The 15,280-nt window shown below is 47.2% G+C and overlaps 1 protein-coding gene across 1 annotated transcript; it reads left to right on the forward strand.

Annotated features, from left to right (window-relative positions):
- The first annotated feature begins 14,085 nt into the window (after nucleotides 1–14,085).
- LOC119285702 (protein LURP-one-related 11-like) lies at nucleotides 14,086–15,203 on the forward strand. Its single transcript, XM_037565032.1, has one exon. The coding sequence runs from the start codon at nucleotides 14,232–14,234 to the stop codon at nucleotides 14,961–14,963; it is 732 nt and encodes a 243-aa protein (XP_037420929.1). The 5' UTR covers nucleotides 14,086–14,231; the 3' UTR covers nucleotides 14,964–15,203.
- The last annotated feature ends 77 nt before the right edge of the window (nucleotides 15,204–15,280 follow it).

The following is a 15,280-nucleotide window of genomic DNA, read 5'->3' on the forward strand; positions in this document are numbered from 1 at the left end:
TCAAGAACATCCTGAAATACCTGAAAAGTACTAAGGATATGTTTCTCGTTTATGGAGGTGACAAAGAGCTCTTTGTAAATGATTACGTCGATGCAAGCTTTGACACTGATCCAGACGATTCTAAATCGCATACCGGATACATGTTTATATTGAACGGTGGAGCTATCAGTTGGAGCAGTTCTAAACAAAGCATCCTGGCGGGATCTATGTGTGAAGCAGAGTACATAGCTTCTTCGGAAGTAGCAAATGAAGGAGTTTGGATGAAGGGGTTCATATCTGATCTAGGTGTCATACCTAGTGCATCGGGTCCAATGAAAATCTTTTGTGACAATACTGGTGCAATTTCCTTGGCAAAGGAATCCAGATTTCACAAGAGAACCAAGCACATCAAGAGACGCTTCAATTCCATTCGGGATCAAGTCCGGGTGGGAGACATAGAGATATGCAAGATACATACGGATCTAAATGTTGCAGACCTGCTGACTAAGCCTCTTCCATGAGCAAAACATGATCAACACCAAGACTCCATGGGTGTTAGAATAATTACTGTGTAATCTAGATTATTGACTCTAGTGCAAGTGGGAGACTTAAGAAAATATGCCCTATAGGAAATAATAAAGTTATTATTTATTTCCTTATTTCATGATAAATGTTTATTATTCATGCTAGAATTGTATTAACCGGAAACATAATACATGTGTGAATACATAAACAAACATAGTGTCACTAGTATGCCTCTACTTGACTAGCTCATTGATCAAAGATGGTTAAGTTTCCTAGCCATAGACATGAGTTGTTATTTGATCAACGGGATTACATCATTAGGAGAATGATGTGATTGACTTGACCCATTTCGTTAGCTTAGCACTTGGTTGTTTTAGTTTACTGCTATTGCTTTCTTCATGACTTATACATGTTCCTATGACTATGAGATTATGCAACTCTAGAATACCGGAGGAACACTTTGTGTGCTACCAAATGTCACAACGTAACTGGGTGATTATAAAGGTGCTCTACAGGTGTCTCCGATGGTGAGTTGGCATAGATCAAGAATAGGATTTGTCACTCCGATTGTCGGAGAGGTATCTCCGGGCCCTCTCGGTAATGCACATCACTATAAGCCTTGCAAGCAATGTGACTAATGAGTTAGTTACGGGATGTTACATTATGAAAGAGTAAAGAGACTTGCCAGTAACGAGATTGAACTAGGTATTGAGATACCGACGATCGAATCTCGGGCAAGTAACACACCGATGACAAAGGGAACAACATATGTTGTTATGCGGTTTGACCGATAAAGATCTTCATAGAATATGTAGGAACCAATATGAGCATCCAGGTTCCGCTATTGGTTATTGACCGGAGATGTGTCTCGGTCATGTCTACATAGTTCTCGAACCCGTAGGGTCCGCACGCTTAAAGTTCTGTGACGATCGGTATTATGAGTTTTTGTGTTTTGATGTACTGAAGGTATTTCGGAGTCCCGGATATGATCACGGACATGACGAGGAGTCACGAAATGGTCGAGACGTAAAGATCGATATATTGGATGACTATGTTCAGACACCGGAAAGGTTTCGAGAGGTTTCGGACATTTACCGAAGTACCGGGGGGTTACCGGAACCCCCCAGGAAGTATATTGGGCCTAATGGGCCTTAGTGGGAGAAGAGGAGGGGCGGCCAAGGGCAGCCGCGCACCCCCTCCCCCTCTAGTCTGAATTGGACAAGGAGGGGGCGGCGCCCCCCTTTCCTTCTCTCTTCTCTCCTTTCCTTCTCCTCTCCTACTCCAACTAGGAAAAGAGGGAGTCCTACTCCCGGTGGGAGTAGGACTCCCCCCTTGGCGCGCCCTCCTCCTTGGCCGGCCGCCTCCCCCTAGCTCCTTTATATACGGGGCAGGGGGCACCCCATAGACACAACAATTGATCTGTTGATCTCTTAGCCGTGTGCGATGCCCCCCTCCACCATAATCCACCTCGGTTATATCGTAGCGGTGCTTAGGCAAAGCCCTGCGATGGTAGCTTCATCAACATCGTCACCACGCCGTCGTGCTGATGAAACTCTTCCTCGAGCTCTACTGGATCGTGAGTTTGCGGGACGTCACTGAGCTGGACGTGTGCTGAACGCGGAGGTGCCGTACGTTCGGTGCTGAGGATCAGTCGATCATGAAGATGTACGACTACATCAACCGTGTTATTATAACGCTTCCGCTTAACGGTCTACGACGGTACATGGACGACACTCTCTCCTCTCGCTGCTATGCGTCTCCATGATCTTGTGTGTGCGTAGGAACTTTTTTGAAATTACTATGTTCCCCAACACCTTCATCTTCGCCCAGTGCATCTTGACACAGGCAAAGGCCATCCGAGCATCCTCTATGCATGCCGAGCGCTTCACAGCTTCAACTCGGGGCAGGGCATCGCCAAGTCGCTTGACCAGGCCGAAGTAGCTGCTAGGAATGGTCTGGCTGGCCACAGCCAGACTATGATGTCCTTCATGGCCAAACCGGACATGCTATGCAGCTCTACCAGCTACATCATATGGTTGTTTAGCAGCGCTGGCCTTTCTGGCGCCAGGTACTGTGACCAGAAGAGCTTCTTCGTGGTGTTTCCCTCCTAGGTCCGAAAGAATTGCGCGGCGTCGGCCGCACTCCTTGGAAGATCTGCAAAGGCGTCTGGAGAACTCCATAGTCGATTAAGCAAGGCATATCTCCGACCGCCAAATATACTCTGTAAAAGAAAGGGCTTACCAGCCGCTATCTGTTCGGCCTGCTTGATTTCCTCGTGAGCCGCTCGGGACTCGGTCCGCGTCTCCTTGGCCTCCTGAAGAGCCTTGGTGAGATTGACCGCTTGGGTTTTATTCTTATCCTCCAAGGCCTTGCACTTGCTGGCGGAATCCTTGAGCTCCTGCTCCACTTCGGTCACCCGCTCCTCATACTTGCAGCGGGTGACCTGCTCGGCCTTTAAATCCGTAGCCGCTTTGTCATTGGCCGCTTGGCTCACCCGTGCCTGCTCCTTGGCTTGGGCGAGGGTGCTCTTCAGGGTCTCAACCTCGGCCGCACTACCTGCAAATATGATCAGGGCAACACAGGAGATTAGACTCCGCATTGCCATATTACTTCAGGTGTGTAAACAGTTGTTTCAAACATACTTTGCACCTCATCAAACCGCTTGTGATGCGGACGAGATCCTCATCGGCCAGCTCCAGCTTCCGCTTGAGTTCGGATACTTCAGCGGCCTGGGCGGTCGCCACTAACAGTGAAGCATGTTTATCGAAATACACAAGTATGTTATCTCCTGCAAGTATTACTTGATCCTCTGTTCGGCCTTTATTTTCAAAAGCCGAATAGAGTCTCAGGGGCTACTATCTATACATAGGCATATTGTTTTGCATATGCAGAGCGGCTAAGAGTATTACATCGCATACCTCAAAGCCTGTTAATAGGCTGGTGAAGGCTTCATTCAGCCCGCTTTTGGCGGACTGAACCTTCTCAACCACCGTACCCATTGATAAGTCTCCAACGTATCTATAATTTTTTATTGTTCCATGCTATATTATATTCTGTTTTGGACATTATTAGGCTTTATTATACACTTTTATAATATTTTTGGGACTAACCTATTAACCGGAGGCCCAGCCCAGAATTGTTTTTTTTTTCCTATTTTAGGGTTTCGCAGAAAAAGAATATCAAACGGAGTCCAAACGGAATGAAACCTTCGGGAACGTGATTTTCGAAACAAACATGATCCAGAGGACTTGGACCCTACGTCAAGACATCAACCAGGAGGCCACGAGGTAGGGGGCGCGCCTACCCCCCTGGGCGCGCCCTCCACCCTCGTGGGCCCCCTGTTGCTCCACCGACGTACTCCTTCCTCCTATATATACCTACGTACCCCCAAACTACCAGATACGGAGCCAAAACCCTAATTCCACCGCCGTAACTTTCCATATCCACGAGATCCCATCTTGGGGCCTGTTCCGGAGCTCCGCCGGAGGGGCATCGATCATAGAGGGCTTCTACATCAACACCATAGCCCTTCCGATGAAGTGTGAGTAGTTTACCTCAAACCTACGGGTCCATAGTTATTAGCTAGATGGCTTCTTATCTCTTTTTGGATCTCAATACAAAGTTCTCCCCCTCTCTTGTGGAGATCTATTCGATGTAATCTTCTTTTGCGGTGTGTTTGTTGAGACCGATGAATTGTGGGTTTATGATCAAGTTTATCTATGAACAATATTTGAATCTTCTCTGAATTCTTTTATGTATGATTCGTTATCTTTGCAAGTCTCTTCAAATTATCAGTTTGGTTTGGCCTACTAGATTGATCTTTCTTGCAATGGGAGAAGTGCTTAGCTTTGGGTTCAATCTTGCGGTGTTCTTTCCCAGTGACAGTAGGGGCAGCAAGGTATGTATTGTATTGTTGCCATCGAGGATAACAAGATGGGGTTTATCCCTCTACATCATGTCATCTTGCTTAAAGTGTTACTCTGTTCTCTTGAACTTAACACTCTAGATGCATGCTGGATAGCGGTCGATGTGTGGAGTAATAGTAGTAGATGCAGGCAGGAGTCGGTCTACTTGTTTCGGACGTGATGCCTATATACATGATCATACCTAGATATTCTCATAACTATGCTCAATTTTGTCAATTGCTCAACAGTAATTTGTTTACACGCCGTGAATACTTATGCTCTCGAGAGAAGCCACTAGTGAAACCTATGCCCCCCGGGTCTATCTTCCATCATATTAATCTTCCAATACTTAGTTATTTCCTTTGCCTTTTATTTTACTTTGCATCTTTATCATAAAAATACCAAAAATATTATCTTATCATATCCATCAGATCTCACTCTCGTAAGTGACCGTGTAGGGATTGACAACCCCTTATCGCGTTGGTTGCGAGGATTTATTTGTTTGTGTAGGTACGAGGGACTCGTGCGTGGCATCCTACTGGATTGATACCTTGGTTTTCAAAAACTAAGGGAAATACTTACGCTACTCTGTTGCATCACCCTTTCCTCTTCAAGGGAAAACCAACGCAAGTGCTCAAGAGGTAGCACCCATCAGGGTACGGTGCTCCTCCATGACGGAAGCACGTCAAAGTGCTTCCACCAAAGTGTCCGGCGCCTCCGGGTTGATGGAGGTCGTCGGTGGAGTCTACGCTCCCCCTCCTTCAAAGGGGGTTGCTCGCTCGATTCCTGAGCCATGTGGGTCTCCAGAATGGTGTTTGGTTGGGGACCGGATTGGTCATGGCCCCCGTCATCAGTCTCCATGGGGGTTGGTTCCCCCATGTTCTCGGCAGCCGAGGCGTTACCCTCCGGCGTCGTCTTGGCGGCCTCCCGCGCCTCTCCATGGCCCAGAGAGGCTCTTCGGGACAACACTTCGATGTCATCCGTAGTGGTAGGCAGAGAGGCTCGCGGAGGCATCTCGCTCTCCACCATCCCCGGCTCCAGCGAGTTCCCCGAAGATGATGATAGTTTGGGAAGATCGCAGGCTGGACTGGAGCACACAATATAATGTGTTAAGACTACAATCATAAATATCGGATATATGTAAGGCATCCTTGGATACTTACGAATCGGCCAGGGGCTTCGACCTGGGGCGCCACTCGGGGATGGCTTCGGCATCCGAGTCCGAGCCATCCGAGAGGGATACCTTCCCCCTCTTGGACGCCTCCGCCTTTGGGTCTACAAAGGTCGCCATTTTCTTCTTCCTCCTCCTCCTCTTCGTCTTCATCTCCCTCGTCGGAGGAGAGAGCTTCGGTATGCCGGACACAGCGTCCGAAGTACCTTTACGGCGGAGGCCACCTTTGGCCTCCTTGCCCTTTTTCTTGGCCTTCTTCTCTGGCGCCTGGTACGGCATCGGGACCAGCATCCTCATCAGCAGAGGATCAGATGGGTTTTCGAGCAGCGGAGTCAGACACTTGATCCGCTCCGCCTTCTTCGTTCAGCCCTGATTAAAGGATGCAAGTCTCAGCATACCCCTTTGATTTGTGAACTGAGTTATGTTCGAAAACTAAAAAACTTACCTGGGTGGCCGGATGAGCGTAGTCAAGGCCGATGTCGTCGGTCGTCTCCGGCCACGACTTTTGGGCCTTGAAAAGCAGCTTCCAGATCTCTTCGTGCGTGGTGCCGAAGAATCGCTGCAAGGTCCGCGGCCCTTTCGGATTGAACTCCCACATGTGGAGAGGCTGGCGCTGGCAGGGAAGGGTCCGGCGGAATAGCATCACCTGGATCACGTCAGTGAGGCTGGTGTTCTTTTCTATAGTGTTTTTTATGCGCTTTTGTAGCGTCAACACCTCGTCGGTCGACCCCCAGTCCAGACCCTTGTTGCTCCACGACGCGAGCCGCATCGGGGGTCCGGATCTAAACTCAGGAGTGGCCGCTCAGTTGGCGTTGCGGGGTTTGGTGATGTAGAACCACTCCTGCTGCCATATCTTGACAGTTTCCACGAAGGCCCCTTTGGGCCAGGTAACATTGGGGAGCTTGCTCACCATAGCACCTACACAGTCGGTGTGCTGCCCGTCAACCACATTCAGCTTCACGTTGAAGACTTTGAGCCATAGGCCGAAGTGGGGGGGGGGATGCGAAGGAGCGCCTCGCACACGACGATAGACGCTGAGATGTGGAGGAAGGAGTTTGGGGCTAGATTGTGGAAATCTAGCCCGTAATAGAACATGAGGCCGCGGACAAAAGGGTGAAGTGGAAACCCTAGTCCGTGGAGGAAGTGGGGGATAAATACCACCCTTTCACCGGGCTCCGAAGTGGGGATGACCTGCTTCTTGGCAGACATCCTGTGTGCAACGTCCGCACTCAGGCACCCCACCTCCCAGAGCTCCTTGATGTCCTTCTCTGTCACGGAGGAGGCCACCCACTTGCCTTGAGAGCCGGATCCAGAAATGGCTGGAGAGGTTGGTGGTGGTGGGGAAGATCGAAGCTTGGGCGCTGGAGCTCGAGGATGGGAAGGCTGAGGAAGGAAGAAGGCGTGGGGTAAAAAAGAGGGATCTTTATCCGCTTATATAGGCCGTAAAAAAGAGGCTATCAGAATTTTCATAGGCTAGACAGTTAGGGTTTAGCGATTACGATCTCGAGGTAGATCAACTCTTGTAACCCCTATATTCATCAAGGTCAATCAAGCAGGAAGTAGAGTATTACCTCCATTAAGAGGGCCCGAACCTGGGTAAACATCGTGTCCCCTTGTCTCCTGTTACCTTCGATCCTTCGACGCACAGTTCGGGACCCCCTACCCAAGATCGGCCGGTTTTGACACCAACAAGGCCCCCTTGATCTTTTGGCCTACAAATAATATCCTTGGAATGGAGGTACTTATTACGCAGAATCTGGGCCCATGTGGCATCAGTCTCTACAGATAGCTTGTACAGCCACTTGCTGAGAAGACATTTGTTCTTCGCCTCTAAATTTTCTATGCCGAGGCCCCCTTGATCTTTTGGCCTACAGATAATATCCCATTTCATGAGTCTGTACTTTCGTTTTAACTCATCACTCTGCCAGAAGAAGCGCGATCGATAGAAATCTAGTCTTTTCCGAACTCCAACTGGTACCTCAAAAAAGGATAGCAGAAACATAGGCATACTAGTGAGTGTAAGTTGGAAGCATTCCTACTCTCTAGGACGAGAGCCGCGTGGGTATTTATTGATCTGGGCGTAATATGCCGTGAGGTACAAGAAGCAGTCGATCGCTAGGATACAACTATCGTACAAGAGATCAGGATGAATACGAGAGAAAGAGGGAGTAGAGATAGATACAGATAGATTACAATAGCAGGTTTAAATTATTTCTAACACCCTCCCTTAATCTCAACTATCCTACATTAAGATCTCTCTTGAATTATTCAAATGGTTTGCTTGGAAGAGCTTTAGTGAACCCATCTGCTACCTGATCTTTGGAAGGAATGAACCGTATGTCCAACTTCTTCTCTGCAACTATTTCTCGCACAAAGTGAAAGTCTATTTTCAATATGTTTGGTTCTGCCATGAAAAAGTGGGTTTGCAGAGAGATAGGTAGCTCCCAAATTATCACACCATAAACATGACACACGATGCTGCTCGATTCCCAGTTCACTAAGCAATGATTCCAACCAAATGATCTCAGCAGTAGCATTTGCCAATGACTTGTATTCAGCCTCAGTACTTGACCTTGACACTGTAGCTTGTTTTCTAGCAATCCAACAAATAAGATTAGAGCCAAAGAATACTGAAAATCCTCCAGTTGACTTTCTGTCATCACTACATCCTGCCCAGTCAGCATCAGAGAAAGCACTAACAAGGATGGAATTAGAACGTCTGAAGTGAAGGCCCAAGCTCACAGTGTGTTTTATATACCGTATAATTCTTTTAACGGTTGTCCAATGTACAGTGGTAGGTGCATGAAGATACTGACAAACCTTGTTGACAGCAAAGGATATATCTGGTCTTGTCAACGTTAAGTACTGCAAGGCTCCCACAGCACTTCTATTCTTTGTGCTTTCTTCTTCCTTAAGTGGCTCTCCATCAAAGGCTGAAAGTTTTTCTAAAGAAGACAATGGTGTGGGAGAAGGCTTATAGTCTTTCATCCCCATACGAACCAATAGTTCAGTAGCATATTTCTCTTGATTAAGTACTATACCATCTTGAATCCTTTTTACTTCAATGCCTAGGAAGAAGTGTAGATCACCAAGATCTTTCAAAGCAAATTCTGAACTCAAATCATGCAAGAGAGCATTAGTAGCACTTTGTGAAGAGCTTGCAACTATAATATCATCAACATATACCAGCACAAAAATAATTGTGTTTGCCTTGTTTTAAATAAAGAGCGATGTGTCAGCTTTAGATGCAGTAAAACCAAGGCGCCTTAATTGAGAGCTTAACCTTGAGTACCATGCTCTTGGTGCTTGTTTCAAACCATAAAGTGACTTATCAAGTTTACACACATAATGAGGTGCCTTCTTTTCTGCATACCCAGGTGGTTGTCTCATGTAAACCTCCTCTTCCAAAACACCATGTAAAAACGCATTTTGAACATCTAGCTGTCTCAAGCTCCACCCCCTAGACACAGCAATAGATAGTACAAGCCTAATGGTTGCAGCTTTAACAACAGGATTGAAAGTATCTTCATAATCTAAACCATAAAGTTGTTTGAAACCTTTTGCAACTAACCATGCTGTGTACCTGTCAATTGAGCCATCTGACTTCTTTTTGATTCTGTAGACCCACTTACAGTTAATAATATTTTTCTCTCTTGGCTCCGGTACAAGATTCCGTGTCTTGTTCCTCATAAGTGCCATGTATTCTTCATCCATTGCATTTTTCCACTTTGAATCTTTCAGTGCGTCCTCTAATTTTTTTGGTTCTCCTGCAACACACAACATGCCATATCGTACAGTGTCATCAGTTCTAATCTTTGGTTTTTTTATACCTTTTTGTAGTCGAGTCATAACACGTGAAATTGGTTGTGGTTGAATTCACTGTACAAGAGGTGGTGTAGATGAATCACCCGCAGAGGATCTTGAAGAGAATCTGGAGTTGCTTTGCACAACAGATTATGTGGTCTGCTGTGTGGCGGAAGGAGAGGCTGCACTCACTTCAATATCCATAGCAGATCCTGTGGAGGGCCCCGCACATGGGCATGCAACTCAGATCCCGCACCAGACGCGCCTAGCGACGCGCTTTCTGGCAGCTCGGTTGCGGTCGCAGGCCCGCGTGTGAGACGCGGGGTGGCATGCGGCGACGTGGCGGCTGATGGCTGGCGCGACATGCCTCTGCCAGGCATGCGATCCTGGGAAGATCTGAGGCACACGCGATCCGATAAATCCTGGCGCACATGAGTTCCAGGTGACGCCAGATCTCCATTGTCTTCCGCGCCGGCTGCGTCTTCTTCCGCCACATGAAATATAGCACAATTTTCTTCAAAAATTTGATCATTTTCTGCACCGTTTGCTGCACTGTTTACTGCATGACCCTACACATGAGAAGTACTAGTACGATCATCAGTTGGGTTAGTAAAATCGTCGCCCCCTTGATCAAGGTTTTGGAGATTGGATGGAAGGAGGAGAATTTCTTTCCTAAGAAGTGCTCCGGTGTTGGTATGAAGAGACTCAAAAGGATATACGGATTCATCGAACACAACATCTCGAGAAATATACACCCTGCCAGTGGAAACATCTAAGCATTTAACGCCTTTGTGAATGGGACTATATCCAAGGAATACACACTTCTTGGAACGAAACACAAGTTTTCGTGTATTGTATGGACGAAGGTTGGGCCAGCAAGCACAATTAAACACACGGAGAGATTTATAATCAGAAGTAGTACCAAAAAGACGTATGATGGGAGTTTCGAATTTGATGACTTTGCTAGGAAGCAAATTTATGAGATATGTGGCAGTCAAAAAAGCTTCATCCCAAAATTTCAATGGCATGGGTGCATTTGCTAGCAGGGCTAACCCTACCTCAACAACATGGCGATGTTTTCTCTCGGTATAACCATTCTGTTGATGTCCATGGGGACACGAAACATGATGAGAGATACCAAGTTGTTGAAAAAAGAGATTAAGCTTCTTGTATTCACCTCCCCAGTCGGTTTGCATGGCAATGATCTTAGTGTTTAGTTTTCGTTCAACAAGATTCTGAAAATTCTTGAAAACTTGAAACACTTCAGATCGTTTCTTAAGAAGATAGATCCAAGTAAATTTGCTATAATCATCAATGAAGCTTAATAGGAATGTCTACCAACAGAGGTAGGAGCTGGCCCCCAAACATCTGAGAATACAAGTTGTAATGCAGTGGAACTGCTGACAGAAATAGTGTATGGAAACTGATGACTTTTAGCTTGTTGACATGGATCACAAATTGACTCAACGTTGGACTCATGAGAGTGGGGAAGTTTATTCTTACTAAGAACGAGCTTAACAATAACTGATGAAGGATGACCTAATCTACTGTGCCACTTTGCTGAAGAAGGCTTGACAGCAACTAAAGCATGTTTATTTGATGATGATGATGACGATATGATTGGGTAGAGACCTCCCACGCACTTGCCTCTAAGAAGAACCCTCCTCGTGTCCAAGTCCTTAACCAAAAAGAAATAACGATAAAATTCAATGAGAACACGATTATCAAGGGTAAATCTACGAACAAAAAGAAGTTTTTTTTATGTTTCGGGCACATAGAGAATTCTGTTTAGATGAAAGTTTTTCACGGGGGTTTTGACAATTGAACTACCAACATGAGTAATATCCATACCAGAACCACTTGCAGTGTAAACTTGATCATGTCCTCGGTACTTGTCTCTGATTGTCAACTTGTCGAGCTCATCCGTGATGTGATTTGTTGCTCCGGTATCCGCGTACCAGTTTGTATCAATGTCATAGGACTCGGTTACGGCATTTGCCTCCTTCTCCTCATACTCATCATCTTCGTATCGATCCCAGCATGCACGAGCACCTCCTCGGTGATGCTTGAGACAGATTTGACACTCGGGATAGTCCCGGTGCGGTGGGCGTTGCTGCTGTTGTTGTTGGGGACGCCCACCTCGAGCCCCCCTGTTGCTGTTGTTTGGGGCGGACGGAGAGTGCCTTCCTCGCCCGCGCCCCCTGGTTCTGCGAGCACGACCCCTGGGCCTGTACTAGCCACGACCCCTGTACGCCAGATTGGCCGAGGTGTTGAAGTCGGCCTCACCTCCATCTCCCAGCATCTCCATGTGCTGGTTGAAGGCGGTGATCTGAGTGAAGAGCTCGTCAGCGTTGATGGAGGTCTTGACAGCGCCAATGGCCTCCACTACAGGGCCGTAGTTACGATCTAATCCAGCGAGTACATAGTCCACCATCTCTGGATCGGAGACGGACGCCCTGCCGCCGCGAGTTCATCCCCGAGGCTCTTCATCTTGGAGATGTAGGCGGTACTGGACATGGTGCCCTTCTTCGTTGTGGTGACGGCGATCATCAAGTTCGTGATGCGGGACTGAGACTGCGATGCAAACAGAGTGGTAATCCCGGTCCACAGATCATAGGTGTTTTCCTTACCGACGAACTGCGCCAGGACTTCCTTGGAGAGGGAGTTCATCAGGTAGCTGAGGACCTGCTGGTCCTTTGATAGCCATGACCCATAAAGTGGATTGGGTACCACTTCCATGGTCTTGTCCGACTTATGTTGCTCCACCGTGGCTGGGGGCGCTGCGTCGGTTCCATCCAGGAGCCCCATGACCTACGCTCCTCGCAGGCTGGGCATGACCTGGGCCTTCCACAAGAGGTAGCTCCCCTTGGTAAGCTTTTCGGCTGGCGGAGGTCCGAGGTTGAGGACGATCGGGGCCGAGCTGGAAGACATGGCGATGGGGATTGCTTCTGGTAGCTAGATCGGGAAGAGAATAGGCTCTGTATACCATGTAAGTTGGAAGCGTTCCTACTTTCCAGGAGAAGAGCTGCGTGGGTATTTATTGATCTAGGTGTAATATGCCGTGAGGTACAAGAAGCAGTCGATCGCTAGGATACAACTGTCGTACAGAAGACCAGGATGAATACAAGAGAAAGAGGGAGTAGAGATAGATACAAATGAGATTACAATAGCAGGTTTAAACTATTTCTAACAATACCGAATTAATGAGAATTAGTCGGCCTCCGCATGACATAAGTTTGCCCTTCCAGGAGCTTAGTTTCTTTTCAGATCGATCATCAATGCACTTCCATTCTTTATTGGAAAGCTTGCGATGGTGAATTGATATACCCAAATACGTGAAGAGCAAAGACCCCAATTCGCACCCGAACAATTGTTTGTAAGCTTCTTATTCGTCTTTAGCTCTTTCAAAGCAAAACAATTCACTTTTATGAAAGTTAATCTTTAACCCCGACAACTGTTTAAATAAGCATAATACAAACTTTATGTTTCTTGCTTTTGCCAAATCATGCTCCATAAAGATGGTAATATCATCAGCGTATTGTAGGATGGACAGTCCTCCGTCTATTAAATGCGGTACAAGACCGCCATACGTACGTACTAGCAGTAAGCGATTACAGAAAAAGTCTCCGCATCAGCTACTATTGTGTGCCAACTTGATAAGCATCACATAAATCAAATGCGGTAAGTGGAGTACGGCTGACGACCTCCGCGCGCATCTACTACTACTACCTATCTCCATCCCCATGCGTTTAAGCTAATATACTCTCTCTCTCTCTCCGATCTCGACCTTCACACCGATAAAAAGGAGTTTGCGACCTGAGAAAAGAGATTCTACCATGCACGGGAGAACCCGTGCATGGCTCAGCCGTCCATTCTCTTGAAGATGGATCCATGCATGCTGGTCCACACACATTAATGAGTCACAAATTAAGCCATACCTTAATGAGTCACAAATTAAGCCATAACTTTTTTCGGTTAAATTATGTTATACATTGACCACTAGCAACCTCTGTTCTATATCCCCCTGACACAATAGTACCTCACCCATCCATGCATTTTCATATGATTTCCAAGCTTCAATATATTTTATTTTTTGAATCACAATTCCAATTTATTATTCATTTAAATATTTGATTTCCTTGCGATTAGGACTTTGAAACAAGACCACTTCTAAATATATTTTCACAAGTTCTAAATTCGTATTTTGAAACATGATGAAACTGTATGAACATAATGATGCAATCTAGAACACGATAAAACCTAATAAAAATTCATGAGAACGAATGCCTATTAAGTTGAGGCTCAGCCACTACTTTCCCTATTAAGTGTATTGACACGGAACGAAACATTATGATACAATTTCGAACAAATGAACCACAGTGAAATAGTGTGATTGTTCTTTTTTGAAACATAATAAAACATTTGAATTAATTAGTACCTTTATAGTGTAAAGCATGTGTTTGTGGAAGGAGAGAATAGATGAATATTTGCACTGTGCAAGTTCCATAATCACGCACGTAACTGTAACTTTTTTTTTTTGAAGAAATAACTGTAACATTTCTGACACAACACTAAATGATTATGAGAGCATGGAGGTAAAAAGAAATATCATAGTGGACAAAGTGGCAGGGTTCCCATAAAAGTATAAACAGCTCAGCTATGCATGCACGGTACCTCCCGTGCATGGTAGAAAAGCCGGTCTCTTTGCGACCTTCACCTTCCCTTGTGTAGTTGCGTGTGTATAAATATACACACACACACTCAGACCTCAGACCTCAATGGTTACAGAAACCCCCATACTTGCCATAATCAAGTAGTGGAAGAGTTAATCTGCGCGCGCGCGACTCATGGGAGGCGCAAGGTGGTGCCTTGGTGCTGAACTCTGGACGCCCAAGGTCAAGGTACACTCCTCGGCCTCCTGTTCGTCGCAGCAGCGGCTACTCCTACAAGACAAGCCGGCCGCCGGTGCTCCTCCGGCTGCGGCGGCGGCCGGCGAAGGCCAAGTCGTCAAAGACCAAGGGGAAGGGGAAGAGCACAGGAGCCAGCAGAGGGAGGTGTTCACCATCTGGATGAAGTCGCTGGTGCTCAACGGGAGCGGCTGCACGGTCTTCGACTCCCGCGGCCGCATCGTCTACCGCGTCGACAACTACGGCTCCCACCGCTCCGTGGACGTGTGCCTCATGGACATCACGGGGAGCGTGGTGCTCCAGGTCCTCAAGAAGTTCCGGAGGTGGGAGGGGTACAGGTGCGGCGGGTGGGAGGAGCCCGACCAGAGTGCGCCGTGGTTCACGGTGGTAAGCAACAAGTGGGGCCGCGGGCCGCGCTGCGAGTTCAGGAGCGACGGCCACGCGGTGCGCTACAAGATGGACGGCGGCAGGCGGCGGCAGCAGGCGGCGCGCGCCTCGTGGATCGTGGACGACGCCACCGGGCTGGCGGTGGCGGAGGTGAAGAGGAAGCTGACGGCGACGGGGGTGTCCCTGGGCGAGGACGTGCTGACGCTGGTGGTGGAGCCCAACGTGGACCACTCGCTCATCATGGGGCTCCTTGTGGTGCATGGCCTCATAAACCACTCCATGTGAGCATCGCACCGTACGTGCAGCAGGGACAGGGTGTAATTATCTTGTTAGATGCATGCTCAGATGCATCCTGCAGATCAGTGTAATTTCTTTCTTGCACTGCTGTTTCTTCTTTCTTTCTTTCTTTCTTTTTTCGATAAGGTTTCTTCTTTCTTTGGAAAACCTTGTGGCGTGATTATACAGTATTTGTTTAGGCATGAGGTCTGCCAATCAATTAAGCAAGAATAAGTTTATGTTCAATCATGTCCTTGGAAATGTCCATCGAAAGCACGCTGCATGCGCTTAAGGAGGCAACCGATCGATCGATGAGAAAGGTGAAA

This window comes from Triticum dicoccoides, chromosome 4A (assembly GCF_002162155.2).
Source record: "Triticum dicoccoides isolate Atlit2015 ecotype Zavitan chromosome 4A, WEW_v2.0, whole genome shotgun sequence".
Taxonomy (NCBI): Eukaryota; Viridiplantae; Streptophyta; class Magnoliopsida; order Poales; family Poaceae; genus Triticum; species Triticum dicoccoides.

Coding starts and splice junctions, on each gene's coding strand:
- LOC119285702 (XM_037565032.1), top strand. CDS start 14,232: ATGGGAGGCGCAAGGTGGTGCCTTGGTGCTGAACTCTGGACGCCCAAG.